The sequence below is a fragment of the Lucilia cuprina genome, chromosome 4, assembly GCF_022045245.1.
Source record: "Lucilia cuprina isolate Lc7/37 chromosome 4, ASM2204524v1, whole genome shotgun sequence".
NCBI classification, from domain to species: Eukaryota; Metazoa; Arthropoda; class Insecta; order Diptera; family Calliphoridae; genus Lucilia; species Lucilia cuprina.
The window spans coordinates 49,750,340-49,775,566 of NC_060952.1; the positions used below are offsets into that span (position 1 = coordinate 49,750,340).

The 25,227-nt window shown below is 27.3% G+C and overlaps 1 protein-coding gene across 1 annotated transcript; it reads left to right on the top strand.

The window, feature by feature from the left end:
• Positions 1 to 23,832: 23,832 nt before the first annotated feature.
• LOC124419777 (putative nuclease HARBI1) lies at positions 23,833 to 25,187 on the top strand. Its single transcript, XM_046950394.1, has 3 exons — positions 23,833 to 24,376; positions 24,431 to 24,866; positions 24,957 to 25,187. The coding sequence occupies exons 1-3, from the start codon at positions 24,255 to 24,257 to the stop codon at positions 25,113 to 25,115; spliced, it is 717 nt and encodes a 238-aa protein (XP_046806350.1). The 5' UTR covers positions 23,833 to 24,254; the 3' UTR covers positions 25,116 to 25,187.
• The last annotated feature ends 40 nt before the right edge of the window (positions 25,188 to 25,227 follow it).

Below are 25,227 nucleotides of genomic sequence, written 5' to 3' on the forward strand. Positions count from 1 at the left end.
AGAGTTTATTTGTCATGAAAAATCATAACAAATATTGTCAATCTAACAAAAATTGGCAATCTAGGTGTGGCCTCCGGTGGGTTAGTGGTTAGTGTTCTAGTCTGGAAGACCGGAGGTCGTGGGTTCGATTCTTACCTGAGGCACTGGTTAAGGAGCGCACAACAGGCCCGATAGAGGCCTAGGTGTATTTCTTCGGATTTGATGTATGTATGTACATTCTCCTTTCAAACTAACTAACTAGCGTTTTTAAAACAATTTAGTTTGTCTTTCTCTTAGCGATTTTGTGTAAATTTTTATTTTAATAATTTTGTGTCATGAAGTTTTAATACAATAATATATTTTTAATGATATTACATTTTTTGTTAACTTTAAATATCCATTTATTTATAGGAAAAATCAAAGTTACAATTATTTGTTTTTTTTTTTGTGTTTTGTTAGCGATTGAGATTTCAGCAAAAGGGCATTACCAATCTTTGTTTATAAACAAAAAATTGGATTTCGCGTATTTTTTTGATTGAGAGTAAATTAAAAATTACTCTCTATCATAAAGTTACTGTATATTTCTTACAGGAAAGTACGCGAAAAGGCCTATTATTGCGAGCGATAGTCAATTTCTTTACGCTTACAGCTTACGTACTTATGATTTTTAAAATATAAAACTTCAAAAATGGAACTTTTTCACATCTTTTGCTCTAAAATGTAAGTTAACGAAGTTATCGGGGAGAACTAAAAATATATTCATTAGGCTTCACGCAATATTTTTGAAATTGTGATATCATACTTTTTGTGGCAGTTTTTGGAACAGCGCTAATATTGGCGTAATTATTTTTTTTAATTTCAACTCCTTCATCTGCATATCTGCGGCCAAAATACCGATTTTGGGCGACATTTTTTTATAGACCGAAAACTGCTGTACATATTTCAAATCTGACTTTAGTATACTATTCTATAGGAAAATTTAAGATATATAAACTTAATTTGACAGAATTTAGATGCACTGTAAATCCATAAGAGCAAAAGAAAAAAATGCAATTAAAAAAATTCAAAACCTGATTTTATCATTCGAAAATATAATATTCAATGCCCTTAAAAATAGTGTTAAAATTTTTAATTTATTGTAATCTCTTTAGGAGTTATGATGGTTATAATGTTGGCTTGTGGTTTAATAATTTCCCATCAAACAATGGTGTTTTTCATCATCATCTCTGAATTTAATAAAACTTCATCCAATTAATGTTCCATAACATGTATAATGACAAATTTTGGGCCTTATAACTTTCGTGGTTTTCGAAATATAGAGTTGTAAAGTTTAAAATCTGAAAATTTAAAGTCTCATCACATCTAAAGGGTTAATGATAAAATTTTTATTTTTGCACCATTTGTCTCAGCAAAAAGCATACTTTGATTATGCACAGACACATTTTTTGAAATATTTTTTGAAAAAAGTGCATCTTTGGATAATACTAAATTCACTTTTAAAGCATTTTAAAAGTGTGAAATTGAGCTCATTCTTATTGATTTTTCCTATAAAATCAATTATTAGAGCATGATTTCCTATAAATTCTACAGTTTCTGCTCTGTAGAAAATGTCCCTGTGACCCTCTAGAGTATATACACGCAGAGAAAAAATATGGTTGTAGTAACCATAACCTAAGAGCAACTTATTGTGGTTAGAATTATGGTTAAAGTTAAAACATATTATGATCATTTTTACTATCAAGAAATATTAATTAATCATAATGTCATGCTGAAGCATCATATTGTAGTTTCAAGCAATCACATTATGGTTTCATGTAATCATATAATGGCTTCAAGTAATCATATTATTGTTTCAAGTAACCATATTATGGTTACAAGTAGTCAGATGTTTTCAAATAACCATATTATGGTTACATATTAAACATAATATGGTTAATCTAATGTGTGTGTAAAATGTAATTATTTGTTAATTTTATTTTAAACACAAAACTTCCAAGCACTGGTATTCTCATAAAAAATATATATCCACACTTTCATGCCAAAATAAACACAATATATTTTTTTAATTATAAATTTTTTTATTTTATATTTATATTGTTTCCTATTATATTTTTAGATATCATTTATTTGTCACAATTATTTTAACACTGCGTTCGTTTAACAATTTATTTAATTCGATCTAGTACGGATAAACAATACAAATGATATAAAAATGGCGATACCAAAATATTTTTTAATAGTAAACGTATTTTACTTATATCTTAAACATTATATGGATAAAGGTATAAATGGTTCTAAATAATATAATATGTTTACATAATTATCATTATTTATTTGTTGTAAAAATAATTATTTTTTAGAGAATCATTCTCAAATTTATAAATGTCATAAACATATAAATGTTTTCAGTAACTAAAATATTGATGAAATTCAATAAAAATAACAATTCTTTGTTTATGACACCAAAATATTGTTACAAAAAACATAGAATTGTTGTCCTAACAATGCCGAACCATGTTTTCTCTCTGCGTGTATATTTTATATCCTTATAGATAGCGGAGTCGATTAAGCCATGTCCGTCTGTCCCGACCTCTGATATCTTCGGGATACAAATCTTCAACAAGTCCATAAACAACGGAGATATAAGCAAAAATCATAGACAACCTTTGAAAGTTTCATAAAAAATATTTTTTTTCATGCTTTGATAAATAAGCAACAACATTGCTTCAGTGCCTTGTGTATATTGTTGTTTTTATACCCTACACCACTTTAGTGGGGAGGGTATATTGAGTTTGTGCTGATGTTTATAACGCACAATAATATTAGTCCTATACCCACCCGCTCAGAATCATTTTCTGAGTCGATTTAGCTATGTCCGTCCGTCTGTCCGTCCATGTAAACTACAAACTACAGTCCGCAATTTTGAAGATAATTGAATGAAATTTGGTAGATGACCTAAGATTGTCCCAGGGACGAACCCTATTGAAAATGGGTTCATTTTCACCTAGCACCCATACAACTGTAACCCGAATAGGGCTTGTAAACATTGTAATCAAGCAACTGGTCGCAATTTTGGAGATAATTCATTTTTATGGTATTATAGACGAAGCCTATTGAAAATATTGTTGAAAATGATTAACATCGGTTCATTATTTCACCTAACCCCGCATACAACTGAACCCCCGAATGTATTATATATATATATATATATATATTATATATATATATATATATTATATATATATATATATATATATATATATATATATATATATATATATATATATATATATATATATATATATTATATATATATATATATATATATATATATATATATATATATAATATATATATATATATATTATATATATATATTATTATATATATATATATATATATAGCACTCTTGTTATACCCTACAGTACGACATAACTAAGTTTTATACAAGCTTTGATGACCTTGCCCAAATTTCACAAAGATCAGGCCTCATTTGACCCTAGCTCCCATACGAAGTCCCCTTCAGAAAATTACTTGAATGTCCCAAATTAACTTATAAACACAAATATCGCGATGAAATTCAGCACTAATAAATATTATATAAATATAAACATATTAACAAAACTTTACTCCTACCCTTACCTAGATTTTCATCCATAAATTGCTTAAATGTATCGGAACAATGAATTATTATAAAGAGTAAATCACATTTAATATTCATAACTGGTGTAAGATATCATATGGTCGATCACGCCCGACTATACTTTTATACTTGTTTTTTGTAGATCTTCTCACGAAGAAGTTATATTAAAATTTTAGCTCATTCAGATAAATGGATTTTTGGCGATTTTTTTAATATGTACTACGCGAAGTGACCAACTTTGAGGGGTAACCCAATAAAAGTTAGAAAACAAATTATTGAGGAAAAAATTAAAAAAAAAACTATTTTAATTTTAATTAAAATAGTTTTTTTTCGTGTTCCATTTGTATAAGACCTTTCATTATAGGAGTATAATTCATTATAAGACACACATATGATGTTATGAAAATTGTTTGTGCAATTTAGAAAGTTTAATGTAATAACAAACCATTGGTTTTGCGTGTTTATTATTTTTGGAGTATCGTGAGCCATGAATGGTAGCGGTTAATCTAGATTTGATGCATGAACTGGGATCGCGGTCAATATAATTATTCCACGTCTGTTGTAGTCTCATGAATCACATACAATGATTCCAATATGTTAGTACAGAACAAGATCATACAAAACAAAATGTTGCTAAATTATTTTTATTCCTAAAAACCGTTTAATTAGAATAGTTGCTATATTAGAAAATTTATGAATTGTCGTTTCTATATACCTAACTGTAAAATTTCATCAAAAATATTCATAAATAAAATTTTTATTGCAATTTGAAAAATTTGTATCTTTGCAAAAACTGAATAAAAAACATTTTTTAATTTTTATGAAATTATATACAGTATTTTGTTCTTCTGTTTTTCTGTTTTTTGTATCTTCGCAAAAACTGAATAAAAAACATTTTTTAATTTTTAAAAATTATATACAGTTCTAAAAAAATAGACAAAATTACCTTCCCATTGATATATAACATGCCTACCTAATGTTTTTTAAGTGACAAATTAATTAGGGAAAACTCAACATCATTTAGAAAATTTACCTAGTACTGTTTGTTATTTTCATCAATATATGTAACAAATTTAAGAGTTAACCTTATGTATGAAAATAATAGTGCTAGGTAAATTCTCTAAAAGATGTTGAGTTTTCCCTAATTAATTTGTCACTCAAAAAACATTAGGTAGGCATGTTATATATCAATGGAAAGGTAATTTTGTCTATTTTTTAAAACTGTATTTAATTTTTAAAAATTAAAAAAATTAAAAAATTCCGTTTTTGCGAAGATACAAAAAACAAAAACAGAAGAACAAAAAACTGTACATAATTTTTAAAAATTAAAAAATGTTTTTATTCAGTTTTTGCGAAGATACAAATTTTTCAAATTGCAATAAAAATTTTATTTACGAATATTTTTTGATGAAATTTTACAGTTAGGTAGATTTTTTACTCAAAATCCAAAATTAAATAAAAATTTCGAATTTTCTTATCAGAAATCCCGGAATTCCCAAAAAGTTTTAAAAATCCCAAAAATGAGATTTTTTGCCTATTATATCCATACCAGGGGCGGGGTTATCGAAACCCGTTACAAAATGATTAAGAACATATTGGGTCATATAAAACAGGTCACTATAATTTGATTGCGATTTGAGAATTTTTGCTCAAAATTCAATTTTCCATAAAAAATTGTTTTTTTTGGATGGACCTGGTCCTCTCGGTATCAAAAATTTTTAGGTTTTGTTTCATTTATCGTATTTAATGTAAAGTCGGCTTTCCAAAAAGTATAAATTCTATATACATCTTCTTAGAAACATTTTAGATAACTTAAAAAGAAAAAGATACTTTTTTCCAAAAAAATGGCAAAAAATCGCCTTTTTTTAAATTTTTTTTAAATTAAAATGCCTATAACTTTGGACTCAGTTATCGGGAATATTTGGAACCGCTATTATTAAAAAACTAAAGTAAGGACGGCAAAAATTTAAAAATTTTAATGTTCAATTGCGAATATCTCCTAAACTATAAGAGATAATTTACTGCTACGACGACACTCTTTATAGTGCTCAATGAGGAGATTCTATATACGATTTTTTAAATCGGAACTCAAATGAAGAAATGGTATCGTTTTAAAATTTAACATAGCGGAGGTTTCCTAATTTGAGGACCCCCGCCGGGCCCCTGGTTGGCCTATAAGGTCCAAATTCAAAACCTAAACTCGACAATACCTCCTTTTTGTGCATACCAAATTTCATTAAAATCGGATTAACCGTTTAGAAGTTACCGAATTATTTCCTTCTTTTTTTTTCCTATTCCACTGTGCGACAACTTCCTTATTTATTGATGATGGAAGAAGGCTGATCTGCTGGCGATTCAATTTGACAGGATATACCGAGCTGGGCAGAATACGGGTACTTACTCATTTTCTAGGACTATAAGAGGCAGGGTGGCATCCCTGAGGCAAGATGGACCACTAATAAATTTTGGTGACAATATTGTTGCGGACGGAAATGACCCCGAGGGATCTGGCTTTATTCGGGCTAAGACTGTCGGTGATGCTCTGAGAAAAAGATCCAATAAGAAAACTAACGGGGTGGATTGAAAGCCTGATTTTGTACTTAGGAAAACACGCCGTGACATCTGGCGGTTTTTTACTTATTTCGGTACTGGTATTTTAGGGATACAAAAAATATATTTTAGGGGTAGCTTTAGTATTTGCAATCTTTTAAATAGAAGAAAATAATGTTAGTATTTTAATTGTATATACTTTTTTAAAATTTTCATTTATTAATAAAATATAAATAAAAACAAGTAAGAGTTCTATATTCGGCTGTGCCGAATCTTATATACCCTTCACCATGATGTGTTAAAAAACAGTCATTACGAATATTATTACAAAAAATCAAAAAATACCGATTGTAGCCCATTTTATACAATCTAGATTAATCCGGGCTCTACATGCTTAACTTCATATTTCTAGGTTCAATATTATACAAATTTTAAAAAGTACCTTTTGAAGAACGAAAAAGTACCAAAAGTCCCCTTTTATGTGTTCTGGGTTAATCCGGGCTCTATAACTTAATTTCACTTTTGTAGGTTCAATATTGTAGAAAATTCAAAAAGTGCCTTTTGTAGAACGGAAAAGTACCAAAAAGTCCCTTTTTGTAGGTTCTTACCTAGTTAAGGCTCTACATGCTAAATTCAAAAAGTACCTTTTGTAGAAAGAAAAAGTACCAAAAAGTCTCTTTTTGCAAGTTCTTACCTAGTCAAGGCCCAACATGCTGAATTTCATGCTTCTAGGTTCAATATTATAGAAATTTCAAAAAGTACCTTTTGAATAACGAAAAAGTACCAAAAGTCCCCTATTATGTGTTCTGGGCTAATTCGGGCTCTACATACTTAATTTCATGTTTCTAGGTTCAATATTGTAGAAAATTCATAAAGTACCTTTTGTAGAACGGAAAAGTACCAAAAAGTCCCTTTTTGTAGGTTCTTACCTAGTTAAGGCTCTACATGCTAAATTTCATGTTACTAGGTTCAATATTATAGAAAATTCAAAAAGTACCATTTGTAGAATGTAAAAGTACCAAAAAGTCCCCTTTTATGTGTTCTAGCCTAATCCTGGCTCTACATACTTAATTTCATGTTTCTAGGTTCAATATTATAGAAAATTTAAAAAGTACCTTTTGTAGAACGAAAAAGTACCAAAAAAGTCCCCCTTTATAGGTTATTACCCAGTCAAGGCCCTACATGCTAATTTCATGTTTCTAGTTTCAATATTAAAGAAAATTCAAAAAAGTAAATTTTGTAGAACGAAAAAGTACCAAAAAGTACTAAACGGCTGAACCGATTTGCTTGAAATTTTCACAACGTATTTCTGCATATCTGGAATAGGTAATAGGCTACTTTATTTTGAATTTTCAAGTAGGCGAGGAGCCACGCCCACATTAAGATTATATGAAATTCGTATATTTGTCCTTAAATTTTGTCGGAGGCACTTTAGTGTCAATATGATTATATGGGATAAAAAGTGGGCGGACTAGCGTTATTTTGGAAACCATTACAGTTAGAATCTTACATTTTTGCATGAATAACTTTAACATCCATGTAAACATTTTGGGTAATAAATTGGCGGACTACCCATGAGTGGAGCAGCACCTCCCATATAAATTAAATACAAAAATTATTTTATCTTGGAAACTTAGAATATTAAATTTTTGCACGAATAACATCCATGTTAACATTTTAGGTAATAAATTGGCGGACTACCCATGAGGGGAGCTGCACCTCCCATATTAAGTAAATACAAAAATTCGTTTATCTTCAGATAACGTAACAGTTAGAGTTCTCAAATTTTGTCGGAGCCATTTTAGTGTCAATATGATTATTTTAGGATTAAATGTGGAAGGACTAGTGTTAAGGGGCGTGGTACCTCCCATATAAATTAAATACAAAAAATCGTTTATCCTTGAAACTAATACAGTTAGAATCTTAAAATTTTGCATGAATAACTTTAACATCCATGTAAACATTTTAAGTAATAAATTGACGGACTACCCATGAGAGAAGCGGCACCTCTCATATTAATTTAATACAAAAATAATGGGCGGGATTTCAGTTGGGGGCTTGGCACCACATATATGAATTAAAAACTGTTAGATAATTCAAATTTTTCATAGATAGATAGAAATTGGCGAAGTTGCAATAATTTGCTTGGCATCTCTCATATGTAACATATTGTTAATCTGGAAAACTATAGTGTTTGTAATTTTCAAAATCGTTAAGTGAGGTTTATTATTTATACTAGAGGGTAAAAAATATTGTATATCCTAAGGCATTAAAATGGAATTTTTCTTTAACACTAAAGGTATATATAGTAAATTTTGGCAAGTAAGAAATAAATACACCATTTATGTATTATTTTAGAATTTAGAATTTAAATAATTTATCATCAAAATAAATTATAATAAACCTTTATTAAAAAGTTTATAATTTAGTAACTAATTAAATAATTTTATTGATTGTTATTTAATTTTGATAGGGGTAACGAAGCACAACGGGTATTAGCTAGTAAATATATAAAATCATGATATTTTGCAAACATGAGAATAAACAAATTTAAAGATTAAAAAATCTGTGAAAGAATAAATTAAAAAGTTGTATATTTTTCCTAAAATTTTTAAGTATGTTTTTATGCAGCTATGTAGATTTGGAAACAGTGGTGAAAGTGGTTGGAGCTAAAATACTTATACAAAAATTTTACCAATATATTCTTAGAGTTAGGTACCGAATGACAAGAATTTAGTTGCTATACTGGTATTTTTTAGCGAGTTATGTATTTTATTGATGTATTTTGGATGTCCTTTATTGATATTTTAGTATGTAAGGAATTTTTTGAAATTGTTTTAGTATTAACTGAATTTTTATGTAATGAATTTAAATGGGATCAATAAAAATGAAATGAAAATGAAATAGCGAGTTATGTAAATGAAAGTAATTTTTTTATGAGATCTTTATATGGGAGGTAGGATCGATTATCAACCGATCCTCATAATATTTTCAAAAACATTTTGGTTACTTAAAACTTGTACATTTCGAATTTTGTTCCGCGCTTTTTTAAGCCAGTTATCTGCGTTATAGTATTTTTCTGAAGGAAACTTTATATGTGTGCTACTTTAAATCGTAGACAGATATTGCCCATTTTCAATAACAAAGAAAAAATATTTCTTTAATATTTCTACCATCTAGCTTGTCCTATCATGTTTTCAACAGAGAGGCAGGCAGGCGGATGGACGGCTAGATCGTTTTAGAACCTAATTAGGACCCAATATTTCGATACACCCCCATCTTTTTTGTTGGTGGGAATAAAATATATTAAGTAGCTAATGGAATACACACATATTTCTCTAAACATCGTATACATATATCATCATAAAAACCTCAACTTTCACTTTTAAATCTACTGAAAAAATAGGTTGAGATTAACCTAAGCTACTTAAAACCCGTTTTTACCCGTATCTTAAGATTTCGGGGGTGTTTGGCAAGTTTTATTGATATTTTTTTTTTTTAATTATTCGAACAAAAACTTTATTCGTGTTCGAGTAATCGAGGAAGGAGTTGGTATTTTGAAAAAAATTATTACAGCATAGTAATAACAAAAATTTTATAAAAAGTTGTGATATCACAAAAACGGGAAACATTTTATTTTTTGAAACGAATACTAATATGTTTATGTATATAATTGGTTGATAAGTCCCTTTACTGCCAGCAAATTTGTGTTTAATTTTGGATACATGAACTAAATAGTCACCATAAAGAATAAACTTTTGCAGAACGAAAGGTACTAAAAAATCCCCATTGATTTGTTGTCGTCTAATCCGGGCTCCACATACTTAATTTAATGTTTCTGGGTTCATTATTATAGAAAACTCAAAAAGTACCTTTTTGAGTACCACAAGTACCACAAAGTTCCCTTTTATGAGTTCTCACCTAATTCAGACTCTACATACTTAATTTAATATTTCTAGGTTCAATATTAGAGAAAAATCAAAAAGTGACCTTTAAAAACAAAAAAAGTACCAAAAAGTTCACTTTTTTGGTTCTCACCTAAATCCGACTCTGCATACTTAATTTCATGTTTCAAGGTTCATTATTATAGAAAACTCAAAAAGTACCTTTTGAAAAACTAGAAACTACCAAAAAAATTGTGCTGATGTTTATAACATACAAAAATATTCTACCTATACCCGCCTTAAAGTATACCAATCGGCTTAGAATCGTTTTCTGAGTCGATTAAGCTAAGTTAAGGACTTAGAATATAAATAATTTGTTAGATCTCAGATTAATACCTTTTTTATGTAATATCATTAAAATGGCGATTTTGGACAAAATTTGTAGTATTTTCTCTTTTTTCCAGAGATAAAACCAAAATTTGATATTGGGATTTAATAGACCCCTTGGAGTATCTAAAAAAGGCTTTTTGTTACATCAATCTGTATTTAAACGATCCAAGATATATTATTGATATACATCTATATATCAATATATTGGAACTTAAGTCAATTTTCATAATACAAGGGTAAAAATTTTCGGGGAAAGTTTTCTTAAATATATTCTTTTAAATATCAGTTTTTATATATTTTAAGTTTTCAATGTATTGTGGAAGTATACAACTCCAGAACATGGTCTAACTCAAAAATATAGATATCTGTTTAAAGATTAATTACTCGGCAAAACTTCTGAACAGATTTACATGAAAAAGGAACTTCATAAGATATTGAGCGGATGCCACTAAACCTGAAATTTTGCATACCGAAAGTTATAAGCTTGGAAAGGACCACAGGCTATATAAGATAGTGATCCGATGCCCCTTTCTACGCCCACTTTCTATAAAATTATCTTATAATTATATGAAAGAGAATGTCTGTTTGTTACGATTTCACGGACAAACTACTGATTCAATTTACATGAAATCTACAACACTATAAAGTCATGATATATACTTCTTATATTATATGAGAATTATTATTCAGTTAAATTTGTAATCAAAAATTTATTTTTATTTGAAAACTCTATAAAGTTTAACTAACTTTACGATTACGTAAAATAAAAATCTGTAATTAATTTAATTTATTATTAAAAATCGATTTTCATCTAAAGCGTAAAATCGGTTGTAGATCCGTATATAATACTCACTTATATTTTCCACCGGAAAACTATTCTTATTTCAAAACCTATAATCGGCTGTATATTCTCAAAAAGTTTACTACACAGAAAAAACTGAAAATGAGTTTTAATTATCAAAATAATTGTATCAAGCAAGTTCTGCACCTATAACCAAAATGATGATATCAATTACCAAATTTGTAAAAAAAGTAAATATATATATTTTTTTCCAAATAACGAATTAATCATAACAATTAATGTCAATAATTGAGACAATATTAAAAATTGATTAATTCATTAATTGTATAAATTAAATATTTAATAAATATAAAATTGTTTTTTTTATTAATTTATTAATCAAATAAATTAAACTGTTTGATAGAGAATTTTTTATAAATCAATAAAGAAGGTGATTAAATCAATCAAATTATTAATCGATTACGTTAAAGGAATACTAGACCTTTAACAATGCGTTCAGCATTTTGAAAAATTTTCACTTTATTGACACAATTTAACATATAAAGTGTTTCATAAATTGTAAATAAACTTGAATATTATATGCCTAAAATTTTATGGACTATTTAAGAATTATAAATATTGCTAGCACAAAAATTAAAAAAAAATATTAAAAATAAATCTAAAATAGAAAAGAAGGCCAGAAATTTTTTTTCAATCAATTAAAAAATTACTTGAATTAATTAAAAATTTAATCAACATTTTAGAATTTAGTTTCAAACAGTTTCAAAAAACGAGATAATTAAGACAAATAACAATTTGTTTAAATAAAAAATAAAGAAAATTAAAACATGTTAATTGAAAATAAACTACCGATAATTTTTTCTGTGTACGATCGAGAAAATAGCATATGAACATTTTTTTTATCAAAATTATATTGTTGTGGATCCATACATAAGACTTCCGTCACTTACATTTTCCACCGAAAAACTATTTTTATTTCAAAACCTGTAATCTGCTGTGTATCAGAAAGAAACAATTTTAAATCAGAATCGGATGCAGTTTCCTACGATACCAAAATTGGGTAAATGATATATTCATATTACATTTTCACAAAAATTCGAATTTAAATCGGTTGTGATTCCTTACATAACACTTAAATCCATACATAAGACTTCCGTCACTTACATTTTCCACCGAAAAACTATTTTTATTTCAAAACTTGTAATCTGCTGTGTATCAGAAAGAAACAATTTTAAATCAGAATCGGATGCAGTTTCCTACGATACCAAAATAGGGTAAATGATATATTCATATTACATTTTCACAAAATTTAAAACGGTTGTGATTCCTTATATAACACTTAAATTTATTTAGAAAATCATTCTTATCTCCCCTTAAAATTTCCATTTATACAACTCTTTAAAAATTTACTTTAAATAACTCTCAATTCGAGAAAACAATAAAGATGCGCAATCACTAATATTTTCCATAAAAATCGAGTTTTATATCAAAAAATATAAAATATAAATTTATTGTTAAATCGAGATAACAATAAATGCCGCTCAAATCTAAAAAAAACATGAAGATATGTATTTGACTACTCATTAGAGTGTCCCGAATGACAGCACTTTTGCAAATCTTATATAAATAGGTAGACCTCTGCATTGTTCATATAAAATTTGGATGAATTCATCTTTCGATATCTTTTTATACTTTTAGAAAATTATCCATCAAAAATTCTGCACAACTTTTTCTGTATGTAGCGCCGTATTTATTGCAAGCTTTTCAAATTAAATTTGTATAAATGAATGAGACAAAAACGGTGGTTTTACTCTGTAATGAACAACTCAAAGTTGTTTGTCAAATTAAAAGTTGTTTTGTTTTCTCTGTCTTCATATTTTCCTAGGACAATAATTTTGTTCTTTTTTAAGAATTTTGAAATCTTGCAATGAGCCCAAATTTTTCATGATTTTGTCCAGAATTTTTCATAAGAGTTTCCTCAATTGCATGTAATTTTTCAAATAGCAAGAAAATCGCTTAAAATTTTGTATGGTTAATGGTACGTATTTTCGTAGTTATTAAAATGCCGAAGCCTTTTACCTCTTTACACCAGGGGCACTACAATTCAAAGTAAAGTGTGACCAAATTTAAACTAAAGAGTTCTTAAAATATACTGCACGTGGAAAACAACTAATTTGAAAGTGTCCTACCAGGTATTGAAAATGCTGATTTCAGTATAATTTCTCGAAGATAGTTTCTTAAATTTGTCTACAAATTAGTCAAAATTTCCTAATTTAAGCTCATTATCAATTTGTAAATGTTTAAAGGACTTTTTGGTCCAGAAACTGACTTTAAATATTAAACAAAATGTGGAAAAATATAATAATTATTTTATCGTTATAAGCTTAATTTTGACATCTATTAAAAAAAGTATTGTCATTAATGATAGAAAAATATTCTTTTTAATTTTCGAAGAAAGCCGGGCAACGCAGCTAATTTCAAATATATTAGCGCTAATATGTACAGTTAATCACAAAAATAAGTATACAGAAATACTGACGATTGGTTTTATTTTATTTTTTTTTTTTTCAAAAAATAAGAAAGTAACACAATTATTTATTAAAAACAATTATGATAATTATTATTCACTAGTTATTTTCTTCATATTTTGGTTCTTTGAGTTCTCATTTAAGCTAAAGTTAAAAGGTTGCAAAATTTACGTCACAAAAGTAAGTATACAGATCATTTCAGTATATATATGGTTTAATGATATTAACAAAATTTATGAAAATTTTACTTGTATTAATAAAATTACTTTTTAATAAAATATTTTTTACACAATAACTTGGAAAAAATCTACTTTTAGTTCTGAAATCTGGAAATTTGGGTCGATTGGCTCCGGAATTAATTAGTATTTTTCAGTTTTTTTTCTCATTTCTACGATTTTTTCCACTTTAGACCCCGGATTGTGGATCTGGTGGTCATTGAACCCACCAAATGATGCATTGAAAATAGAATTTTTAACTTTTGAAAAGAGTTGTTATTTCGAAATTAATGTTATATGCATGGATTTGGCCATTTTGAACACAGTACGTTCTTAAAAACCCGAAATTTAACTCCGATTTCTTAAGACTTACAACATAAACTTTAAAATTTGGATAATTCTATATATTTTCTTTAATTTAAACAGGTTTTCCAAATACTCCGATTTCCAAAGCAAACAATAATGCTACCAATCATATCTTGATATACTCGATACAATAACCATGTTTTATGGATCGGACATTTTATTTGTTCTAGCAACAAATTAAGTAATGTAAGTTATTGACATGGTCACCATTCGACGATTATTGGTAGTATTTAGGAGTGTGTAATGGATGATGATTGGAACCAAAAAATTAATGGATACTAGTATTAATGGAGTATTATTGGATACTAGTGCAAATATTATTAATATCGCATTTTAAGATATAAATTTTAGGAAATCGCCGTTAAATATCGAATATGAACGCTATACTATGTTAAAAACGGCAATGTTCCGCAATGGATTGTAATTATTGTAAAGAAACAATTAATTTAAAAGTTAAAATATCGTCTTCCAATGCATCATAATGAACAAACGAGGGATATCATTGAATACCCGATCCAAAACTCCGGGGGCTTAATGTTCTTAAATAGGAAAAAATGCTCCTATAAATAAGTTTGGTTTTATTTCTGAAAAAAAGGAGAAAAAATTGCAAATGTGGTCAAAAATCGCCATTTTAATGATATTACATGAAAAGATGCTACAAATGCTCCAAAATTGTGGAACAAAGGGGCCAAAAATATATAATTCCAGTTGATGGGGTTACACAATTTTAAGCAAAAAAACACTCGATTGTAATTTTTGTCTTTCGTATAATATGGTCATACATGAAATACAGGAAAAATTCGAATACATTTGTAAGGCAATTTTATGGACTTTTTTTAAAAAAGTTAAATCAATTGAGGTAAATGTAATTTTTCCAAATTGTAAGGCATTTGTAAGGCAATTTTATGGACTTTTTTTAAAAAAGTTAAATCAATTGAGGTAAATGTAATTTTTCCAAATTGTAAAGAGTGTTTTATTATACCTTGGGACTTTCTAGACAATATAACAAATTTAATTATTCATTTCACACACAAAAATATTATTAAATTATGTTTCTTTTCAAAGTACCACCAAATTCGAATACATATGTGAGACACTGTATATCACTACTGATGGTGGTGGATGGTATACAAATTTCAATATTTTACAAACTCCAGAAAAATTATTCACAGTATTTATGAATCAATAAAAGTTGTTATTTGGAATAACGAGTACGATTGTCCGTTTTTACGAATGGGCCTGACATTTTATCTTTTGTTAAACCGGAAAACTACTGTATATCGGAATAATATTCGACAGAAATATGTTATGTGTACAAATATGGAATATTCTATTTTTATTAAATATAAGAAAAATCGGATAAATGTCTGATAAAATTTCCGACAGTTCATACAAAATTCTGATCAAGTATAAGAAAATGGCCTGACTATTCCGATCAACGTCTAATGAAAACTATGTTCATATATATAATTTATTGTGGTTTAATTTTATAATTTTAATAATAATTTATAAGCTTCCATTATTCATGGCTTCTTAAGGGTGCATAAATAAATAATAGAAACTTATGGATTATTTTTAAAATTAATAAAATTAAGCAATAATGCTTACGTATTATATACCAAAATAGAGTTCATTATACACATATATTTAAAATTAAAGAATTAAACGATAAAAAATGGTGTATTTTTTTGGTAATTTTTGTGTTTTAAGAAAGTTTAAAGAAATTTAAACAATAATCATCACATATGCATATGTTGTTTACTTGATTTCCAAAGACCAAAAAATAGAAATTAAATTCCGTTTTAAAGTACAGTTGGCGAATTTCAAAATATTAAATATAAAGAAGTAAAAAGAAAATAAAATGAATCAGCAAAAAATATCAGAAAATTTATAATATTCGCTTAATTGTCTGATGAAATTACAAAAATAATTCTCTTTAGATTATGTGTTAATTTATCGGATATTATTCTGAAGACATTTTATATTTTACTTCAGAAAATGTGTAGAATATTCTCCTTTATGTCTAACGAATAATATAGGAAGAAATAAGTAAGAAAGTATAGTCGGGCGTGACCGACCATATGATACCCTACACCAGTTAGGAATATTAAATGTGATCTATTTTTCATAAAAAAGCATTTATCTGGAATATTACCTTGAATCCGATTTATTTAAGCAATTTATTGACGAATATTGGGGGATAGGAGCAAATGTGAACCGATCCCGATAAAATGGGCTGGATAGATTTATTTTTATATAATAATTCTCTGTGATAAATTTTATTGCAATAACAGTGTTAATAAGTGAATTGCGTCAAGTCATTTTCCGAAGGGGGGCTTTGTATGGTGGCTAGGGTCAAATGAAGTGCGATCATTTAGAAATTCGGCAAAGGTCATCAAGGCTTGTACAAAACTTAGTTGTGCGAACTTTTATCGAGATACATTTATATTATACAGAATTTAAGCTCAAAAGCCCTTTTCGGGGGTTCAGTTATATGGGCACTAAGTGAAATAATGAACCTTTTAACCATTTTCAATAGGCTTCGTCCTTGGGTCAAAAGAAACATGTATGCCAAATTTCATCAAATCTTAAAAATTGCGACCTGTACTTTGATAACAACGTTTGCATGGACACACGGACGGTCGGACGGACATCGTTAAATCAACTCATAAAGTGATTCTGAGTATATCGGTATACTTAAAGGTGGGTATAGTACTAATATTTTAGTGCGTTACAAACATCAGCACAAACGCATAATACCCTTCACACTATAGTGGTGTAGGGTATAAATATGTACCTACTTTTGTGACGTAAATTTTGTACTTATTTAACTTCAGCTTTAATGAGAACTGTAACAACTAAAATATTCAGAAATAGGTTATGAATAATATTTGTCATAATTGTTTTTAACAAATAAATGTATTACTTTTTTGTTTTTTGAAAAACTAATATGCTTTTTTAAATAAAACCAATTGTCAGTATTTCTGTATACTTATTTTTGTGATTAACTGTATATAGACACATATTTAACTGTAATATTTTTTGTTTGGTCCACAATTGTTCATTGCTCCCGTACAAGGTCTCCTCTATAAAATCACTTAAACTCATTACTTAATTAATATATTTATACAAAATCTCACTCACACTCTTACACTTTCGAAAATTAGGTACAAAAACTTAATTTACTCAATTCCAAATAAAGATATCAATATAAAGTTTGGCATAAATAATACTTTAATTTTCAGAAATGTTGATAATTTTTCCCATACTTTTTAACGCACATTATTTATTTTAAAATAACGTCATGAAACTACTCTTGATCGCAAAATTTAATGGACCTATTCCTTCAAATCTTGTCAATAAAAATTCGTAATCACTTAATTTTCAAATTATGAAATATTTAATAGATAAATTTGATTTCTTAAAATCTAAAATAAAAATAGAATTTCCCATATGTTACCCTGCAGAAATTGAAGCGATAACTCTCTTAATTCCACTAGTATGGTTACATTTTATATGAAAAAAATACTAGCTCTAGAAGTAGTTGATGGTCCCCACTTGCATACTGTTTTTATTGGATATGTGTTGAAAAAAATCTAAAGTTATTGAAATGTAATTTTCAAAAGTTTTGTAAGCAAATAGACGATATATTCAAAAATGTCCATTCAACTCAGAGGATAAATAGCTTATTATATAAGTGAGTCTATTAAATTTAAAAATTGCAATAAGTTTTATATTTGTTTAATCGTATGGTAAATATTTTTGAAACGAAATGGCGTTACCTAAATGGAATAAGGATAGAACCGAATTTACAACATTTTTTACTTAAATTTCTTGGTATTTTTTTGTAAATAAAACCTCATAAAATACTGGTTGTATAATAATTTTTAACCACAAAGGAGGATTACAAAAAACTTACCAAAAACTTCTTAACAGTCTTTTAATTATATTTCATAAAAAGGGTAATTTAGGTCCTTAGTCTTCTTAAGAAACTTTTGAAGTATAAATTAATTTAAAATTGAGTTTAGAGTTAAGATGAAGCCGTTATGATATGTCACCAAAATAACTACCTTAATATACATACATATGTTATTATCTACTGTCCACATAATTTTATTATATATAAAGTTCCCTAATACATCAATAGCTTTAACATATTTTAAAAGCACAGATTTTTACTTCACTGTTCTTTTGCTATTAGTAGTTATTATACAATTTTTATTCATTCTTTAATCATACAAAGATGATATTTTTCAGACAGGAAGGGGTATCGCATTCCTCTGGTTACCCTCTTATGTACATACATATGCATGTAGCTGTGTGCTTACCACAAATGGGCTCTATATGATGTAAAAATACATGCATGGGTTATTTGAAGGGTTCCGCGACCACTCTGTCCATGAGACATCATGAATATACTTTTTTGTGTTTACTTTATTCGTTATACCTACATTCTTTATTTTTTATTAGGCACTTCTTGTTTTATTTTTTTTGTATTCTGTTTCTAGATGTGTGTATGTTTTTATATTGTTTTTGTTCCTCATGTATTATTTGATATGTACATATGTATGTATGTACATGCGATGAGCGAAAAATGAAACACGAAACGTTCCTAATTGTACCGGCAAAGCAACTCAAGTATAAAACGCACATCCGCCATGCGGGCTGATTGACAACATTTGGGGCAACTGTGCGATCGACAGCCACTGCAAGGCAAATTCCAATTATATTTGGTTCATGTCTGACATGACATGTGCATAATTGGTGTGAGGCCATGATGGATATTTACTTTTGAGTTGTAAACTAAAGATAACAACATTTGTAAACGAAAACATCATTTGGTTGCAACAAAATGGTATTAAAAGTTTCACCAATTTATGCACCATTTTACTACCACCTTATACAAATTCACGCGTACATGATCACTGCAACTGAACAATTTTGCTGTCAATATTTTTTGACATTTAGAAATATTGGTATATAGATTATGTTTTAACTCTATAAAAAATTGAACCAATTTTTAAATTTGTAAAACATAATTATCACGAGAACTCTTTTGAAAAATAATTTTTTTTAAACCCTCTGAAAGGTTATACTTCACATATTGACCAAACAACTCATACGAAACACATGATGGTTTTCATTAACTTAGATCAGTACTATCTATCAGTGCTACTGTAGACTACTTGGTATAATTAAAATAATTACGTTATCATCTTACAAGTATACAGCTTGATATAAGTTCAATTCAATGATGATTTTCATTAACTTAGATCAGTGCTATCTATCAGTGCTACTGTAGACTACTTGGAATAATTATCATAATTACGTTATCATACAACTCATACGACAATTTTTCATATGTTTTTCGAATGTTGTAAGAAATTTTGGTGTTGCCAATTGTTTATTTCAACATATGAACAAAAATTCAAACGATTTTAGCATAAAAAAACGATAAAATGGTAGCACTGAAATCAAAAACAAACAGCTGTTTACAAAAACAAAAAAAAAATTTAATAAAAACAGTTTATTTATTAGTTTAAAATGTGTAATAAAGAAAATAAAAGAATTGAAAATTCAAAGAAATTAATTTGGTTTATTTCGCATGTTTAATTAATTTAATATTTTTTGATTTTTTTTTGTCTTTTGACATTGTTATGTGTATTTGTTTTGATTGTTTGAATTGAACATATGTGTTCACTGTTGATTTGACGATTTGACGATTTATCGACATTTTGACAATTTTCATTATCAAGAATAGCCTTTTGGCGATTTTAGCTCTAAATTTGACGATTTAAAAAAAATTATGCAAAATTTCATATATTTTATGATTATTTATCTAATCATATTTGAAATATTCAACTGTATTATTCATAACAATTTCAAGATTTTTTAAACAAAATTTGTATAAAAGTTAACCTATAAACAAAAATTCTAATCGGGGAAAAATGTTTTTATGGTGCATAATGTGGTCTCTTTAACTGTTTACACGTTTGAACATTTTTATTAAATTTTTAAAAGAAATAAAGTGGTCCAAAATAAAATACCAAATTGGGGTCTTTTTTCATTATACAATTTTGGGGATCTATTTCATTTCTTCTAAAATAATATTATGATAAATTAAAAAAACAACAAGAATAATTTTAAAAGTTTCGTGTTTTTTGTAACTTGTTTTTTATTTGGGTTTTGACTCTGTATTAATTTTTTCTAGGAACATTTATTGCAGTGCCAGCAAAAAGATAAAGATAAATGAAAAAATCTCATATACACATATTTACTGAATATCACATCTAAGTTCACAAGAACTCAACATAAGATTTTTTTGAAGTGTATTTTTCAAATCTGTAATTTGACTTCATTGTTTGTATCCGCTAATAGACTCAAAAAACTTATACATACCTTGACTTGATCCCACTATACTTGCAGACTGATTTTTATTAAACAAATTAAATTATTAAAATACAGTTTTCAAACAATTTGCATAACATATACAATTTTTATTGTTTTTTCAAATCTGTCAAATTTAAAATTGTAATACCCAGGAAAAAAACCTTGCTTACTAGGCGACTATGAACTACATTTTTAATAAATTACGATTGTATTAAAAAAACGTATTTTGGTTTTAATGCGCACGATACTTAAAGCACACTTTGGCCTTAAACCCGTTAACAAAAGTGTGATATTCATAAACAAACACTAAACCAACGTTAACAATTGTGCTGTTTTCTGTTTAACTTGGCAGCACTATACAATTCGGTTGTAGCTTTATGTGTTAGTGTTGCGTACAATATAGAATAAAATATATAACGTTTAAGAAAAATAAGTATATACAAAAATACAAATGTTTATTTTGTTCAGATGTAAAAATACAACATATAATCTAAAAAATCTAAACACACAAACAAAAAAAATAAAACAGTTAATTTTTCTCAATTCCCTACAAGCAACTCAACGAACAGCTAGTTGTGATTGACTCTTAGATTATTTTCAATGGAGCCAACTTATGATTTTAACATGCCGGTATCATTGGTAATAGGCAATTGTCCGACTCTGCATAACTATTCAACTAACTTAAAATTAGTTATATAATAGTGATCTTAAAGTTAGCAAATTTTAACTATCTTAAAGTTGGCTATTCAAATGTTATGTAAGTGAAAGTAAATTACTTACTTTCTACTAGCTTATAGTTAGTTATTTAAAAGTTAACTTGAAGTTATATAATTTCTAACTTATCTATAGTCATTCTAAAATAAATATATATTGTTAGCAATATGTTGAATTTGTATATTAAACTGTTAGTAAATTGCAAATTAGTTTAATTTTTAAATATTTATAATTAAATATAGAATTGAAAATATTGCAATATTTGTTACCAAATTTATATCAGATAGAGCTTTTTAACAAAAAAATTAACAAACAACAGATGGAGAGTTTTTCATATAAATTTAAATTTTTATTGATTTAATATCAATATATTTTATGCAATTTGATGGATTAAAAGAACCCAAATTGTTTAAAAAGAACCAGATTATAATGTTTTGGTCCAAAATTAAAGTTATATAATTAAGCACAACAATAAAATAAAACTAATTTGTAACATAGTGACCGATATCTGGAAAACTATTTTTTGGTCCAATATTAAAGTTATATGATTTTATATATTTTAAATATTTAATTTCTTTTCAACATGTCTATATTATTTAGAACACTTGTTTTGCAACAGAAAAATATCCAAAATAATAGAGTTGAAGTCGTTTTTGAATAGTTAGTTAGTTAGTTTGAAAGGAGGATGTTTGTTACATCACATCCGAAGACTATAACTCTAACCACTAGCCTACCGAAGGCTATAATTTTTGGATAAGATAGAGAGTTTTGCAATCAGAACTTTTGCTTTTTTAAATTTTAAAATGATATAAAATTGTAAAATTACAGATATTACACGCAGAGAGAAAACATGGTTCGGCATAGTTAGGACAACTATTCTATGTTTTTTGTAACAATATTTTGTTGTTATAAACAAAGAATTGTTATTTTTATTGAATTTCATCAATATTTTAGTTACTGAAAACTTATGCTTATGACAATTATAAATTTGAGAATGATTCTCTAAAAAATAATTATTTTTACAACAAATAAATAAGGATAATTATGTAAACATATTATATTATTTAGAACCATTTATACTATCAAATAACCATTAAATGGTAGGATTTTATACGTTTATCCATATAATGTTTAAGATATAAGTAAAATACGTTTACTATTAAAAAATATTTTGGTATCGCCATTTTTATATCAATTGTATAGTTTATCCGTACTAGATCGGATTAAATAAATTGTTAAACGAACGCAATGTTAAAATAATTGTGAAAAATAAATAATATCTAAAAATATAATAGGAAACAATAGAAATATAAAGTACAAAAAATTAATAATTGAAAGAAATATATTGTGTTTATGTTGCCATGGATATATATTTTTTATGGGAATACCCGTGCTTGGAAGTTTTGTGTTTAAAAGAAAATTAACAAATAATTACATTTTACACACACATTAGATTAACCATATTATGTTTAATATGTAACCATAATATGATTATTTGAAGACACGTGACTACTTGTAATCATAATATGGTTACTTGAAACAATAATATGGTTACTTTAAGCCATTATATGATTACATGAAACCATAATGTAGTTACTTGAAACTACAATATGATGCTACAACATCACATTATGATTAATAAAATTTTTTATTTTTGACTTTGCAATAAATATGTATTTACCTCATATTTAAAAGTATTCATTTTTAAAAAAGGCTCTGTTCAAAATTTTTTTAGTATTTTTGATAAAAATATTTACCCATACAAGCTATTGCATATTGCAGCTTACAGACAAATATAAAATGTTTTTAATTTTAAATTTTAAAAGTATTTAAAACCTAACAGACATTCACTTTTGAAAACATAGTCCTCACAAAACAGTTACGGTTGGAGAATTCTTGTACTCGAACACTGAAACTGGAAAGGACCTCTAATGAAAATTTACTTTGAAAACACAGTCCTCACAGAATGAATTCTATTGTTATAAAACTTTAATTTGTAAAACTTTGTGAAGATATTGACATTCTAACTGAAATTATTAACAATAAACACATTTTCGGGAATACACGTAGAGAAAAAACATCGATTTGGTTACTATAACAAATGTTCACTGTAACAATATATTGTTATCAAAAAGATATAATTGTTATTTTAATTCTATATTAAAATAACAAGATTTTACATGTAATGACAATTTCATTTAGATATTAAGCGTTAATTTGCAAATTCGTGTTGATTGTATCAGGAGAACAAAAACAGGTGTAAATAACTTCGATTAAAAAGTGTATGCACATACATACATACATACATACATACATACATACATACATACATACATACATACATACATACATACATGTTTTTGTAATTTTACATTGTGAAAGGTTAAAATAACAAAAATGTATGAGTCCTGCCAGTTAAATGCATTAATAGCCGACTTTTTCATCAACTAGTTATGGTTGATTCTTTGATTATTTTTAATGGAGCCAGCTGACTATTTTAACATGGCGATGTCCTACGCAGTGACTTTTCAACTAGCTTAAAGTTAGTTACTAAAGTTAGTTACTAAAAATTAGCTTAGAGGTAACTTTTTATTAATAGCATGTTTCTACATAACGTGCATAGTTCTACACGAACGAGTAGTATGCGAACGAGTACGTAATGAAATGAGTTTTTTTAAACCATTCGTCCCTTTACGTTAAAATTTATGAGATTGTCAAATATAAGTTTTCATTTTGTATAATTTTTGGCATATAAATAAATTATTAAAAAATAAAATAGTATAATTTATAAATATGTTTGGATCAATTGCCATAAGTCTGGATAGCGATTCAAGTGAAAGTGATAACGATGATACACGGCTTTGTCGGAGGAATATACGAGATGCCACAAATGTTTTAGATCTTCCAGAAGAACGGTAAGAGAATGAACATAATGTGAAATAAATCCTTATTCATACAAAGGAATTTAGATTTATTGCTAGCTTTCGAGTCAATAAGGAAGTGTTTGTGATGTTACTTAAAGAAATAACGCCAAATTTAAAAGTGGCATATCGAAATACACACATCCCAGCACCTACCAAACTTGCAACATTTTTATTATTTCTGGCTACGGGAGGTTATCAAACATCAATTGGAAATGAATGTTTTTCGTCCATATCAAAATCGCAAGTGTCCAAGGTAATAACTGAATTGTTAGAAATATTCGAAAGGTACTTGTGTTCAAAATGGATAAAACTAGAAGATAACAATGATAGTGAAGTGAAAGAGTTTTTCTATAATTATGGTGGAATACCAGGGGTCGTGGGTTGTGTTGATGGCACTCATGTGCGAATAAAGGCACCTGGAAACGAAAGAAATCATTTATACTATAACCGTAAGGGTTATTTTAGTATAAACGTGATGTTGGTAAGCTTTATTACATACTTGAAACATTTATTATTCTTAAAATACTTACTATACTATACTATACATTCTGTGCATATTTTTTGATAATAGATATGTGATCATAATATGGTCATAACATATGTGGACGCAAGACATCCAGGAGCTAATCATGATTCTTTTATTTGGGACCAAAGTGCAGCGGAACATTATTTTAAATCAAATTATTTAAATGGAAGGAGATACACATGGCTCCTAGGTATAATAATTTAGAATAAAATATTTAATTAATAAGCAATTTACCTAAGTTTCTTTAACAGGAGATTCTGGTTACAAATTACTGCCTTATATGATGACCCCCTACAGAAATCCAACAGAACTTTAT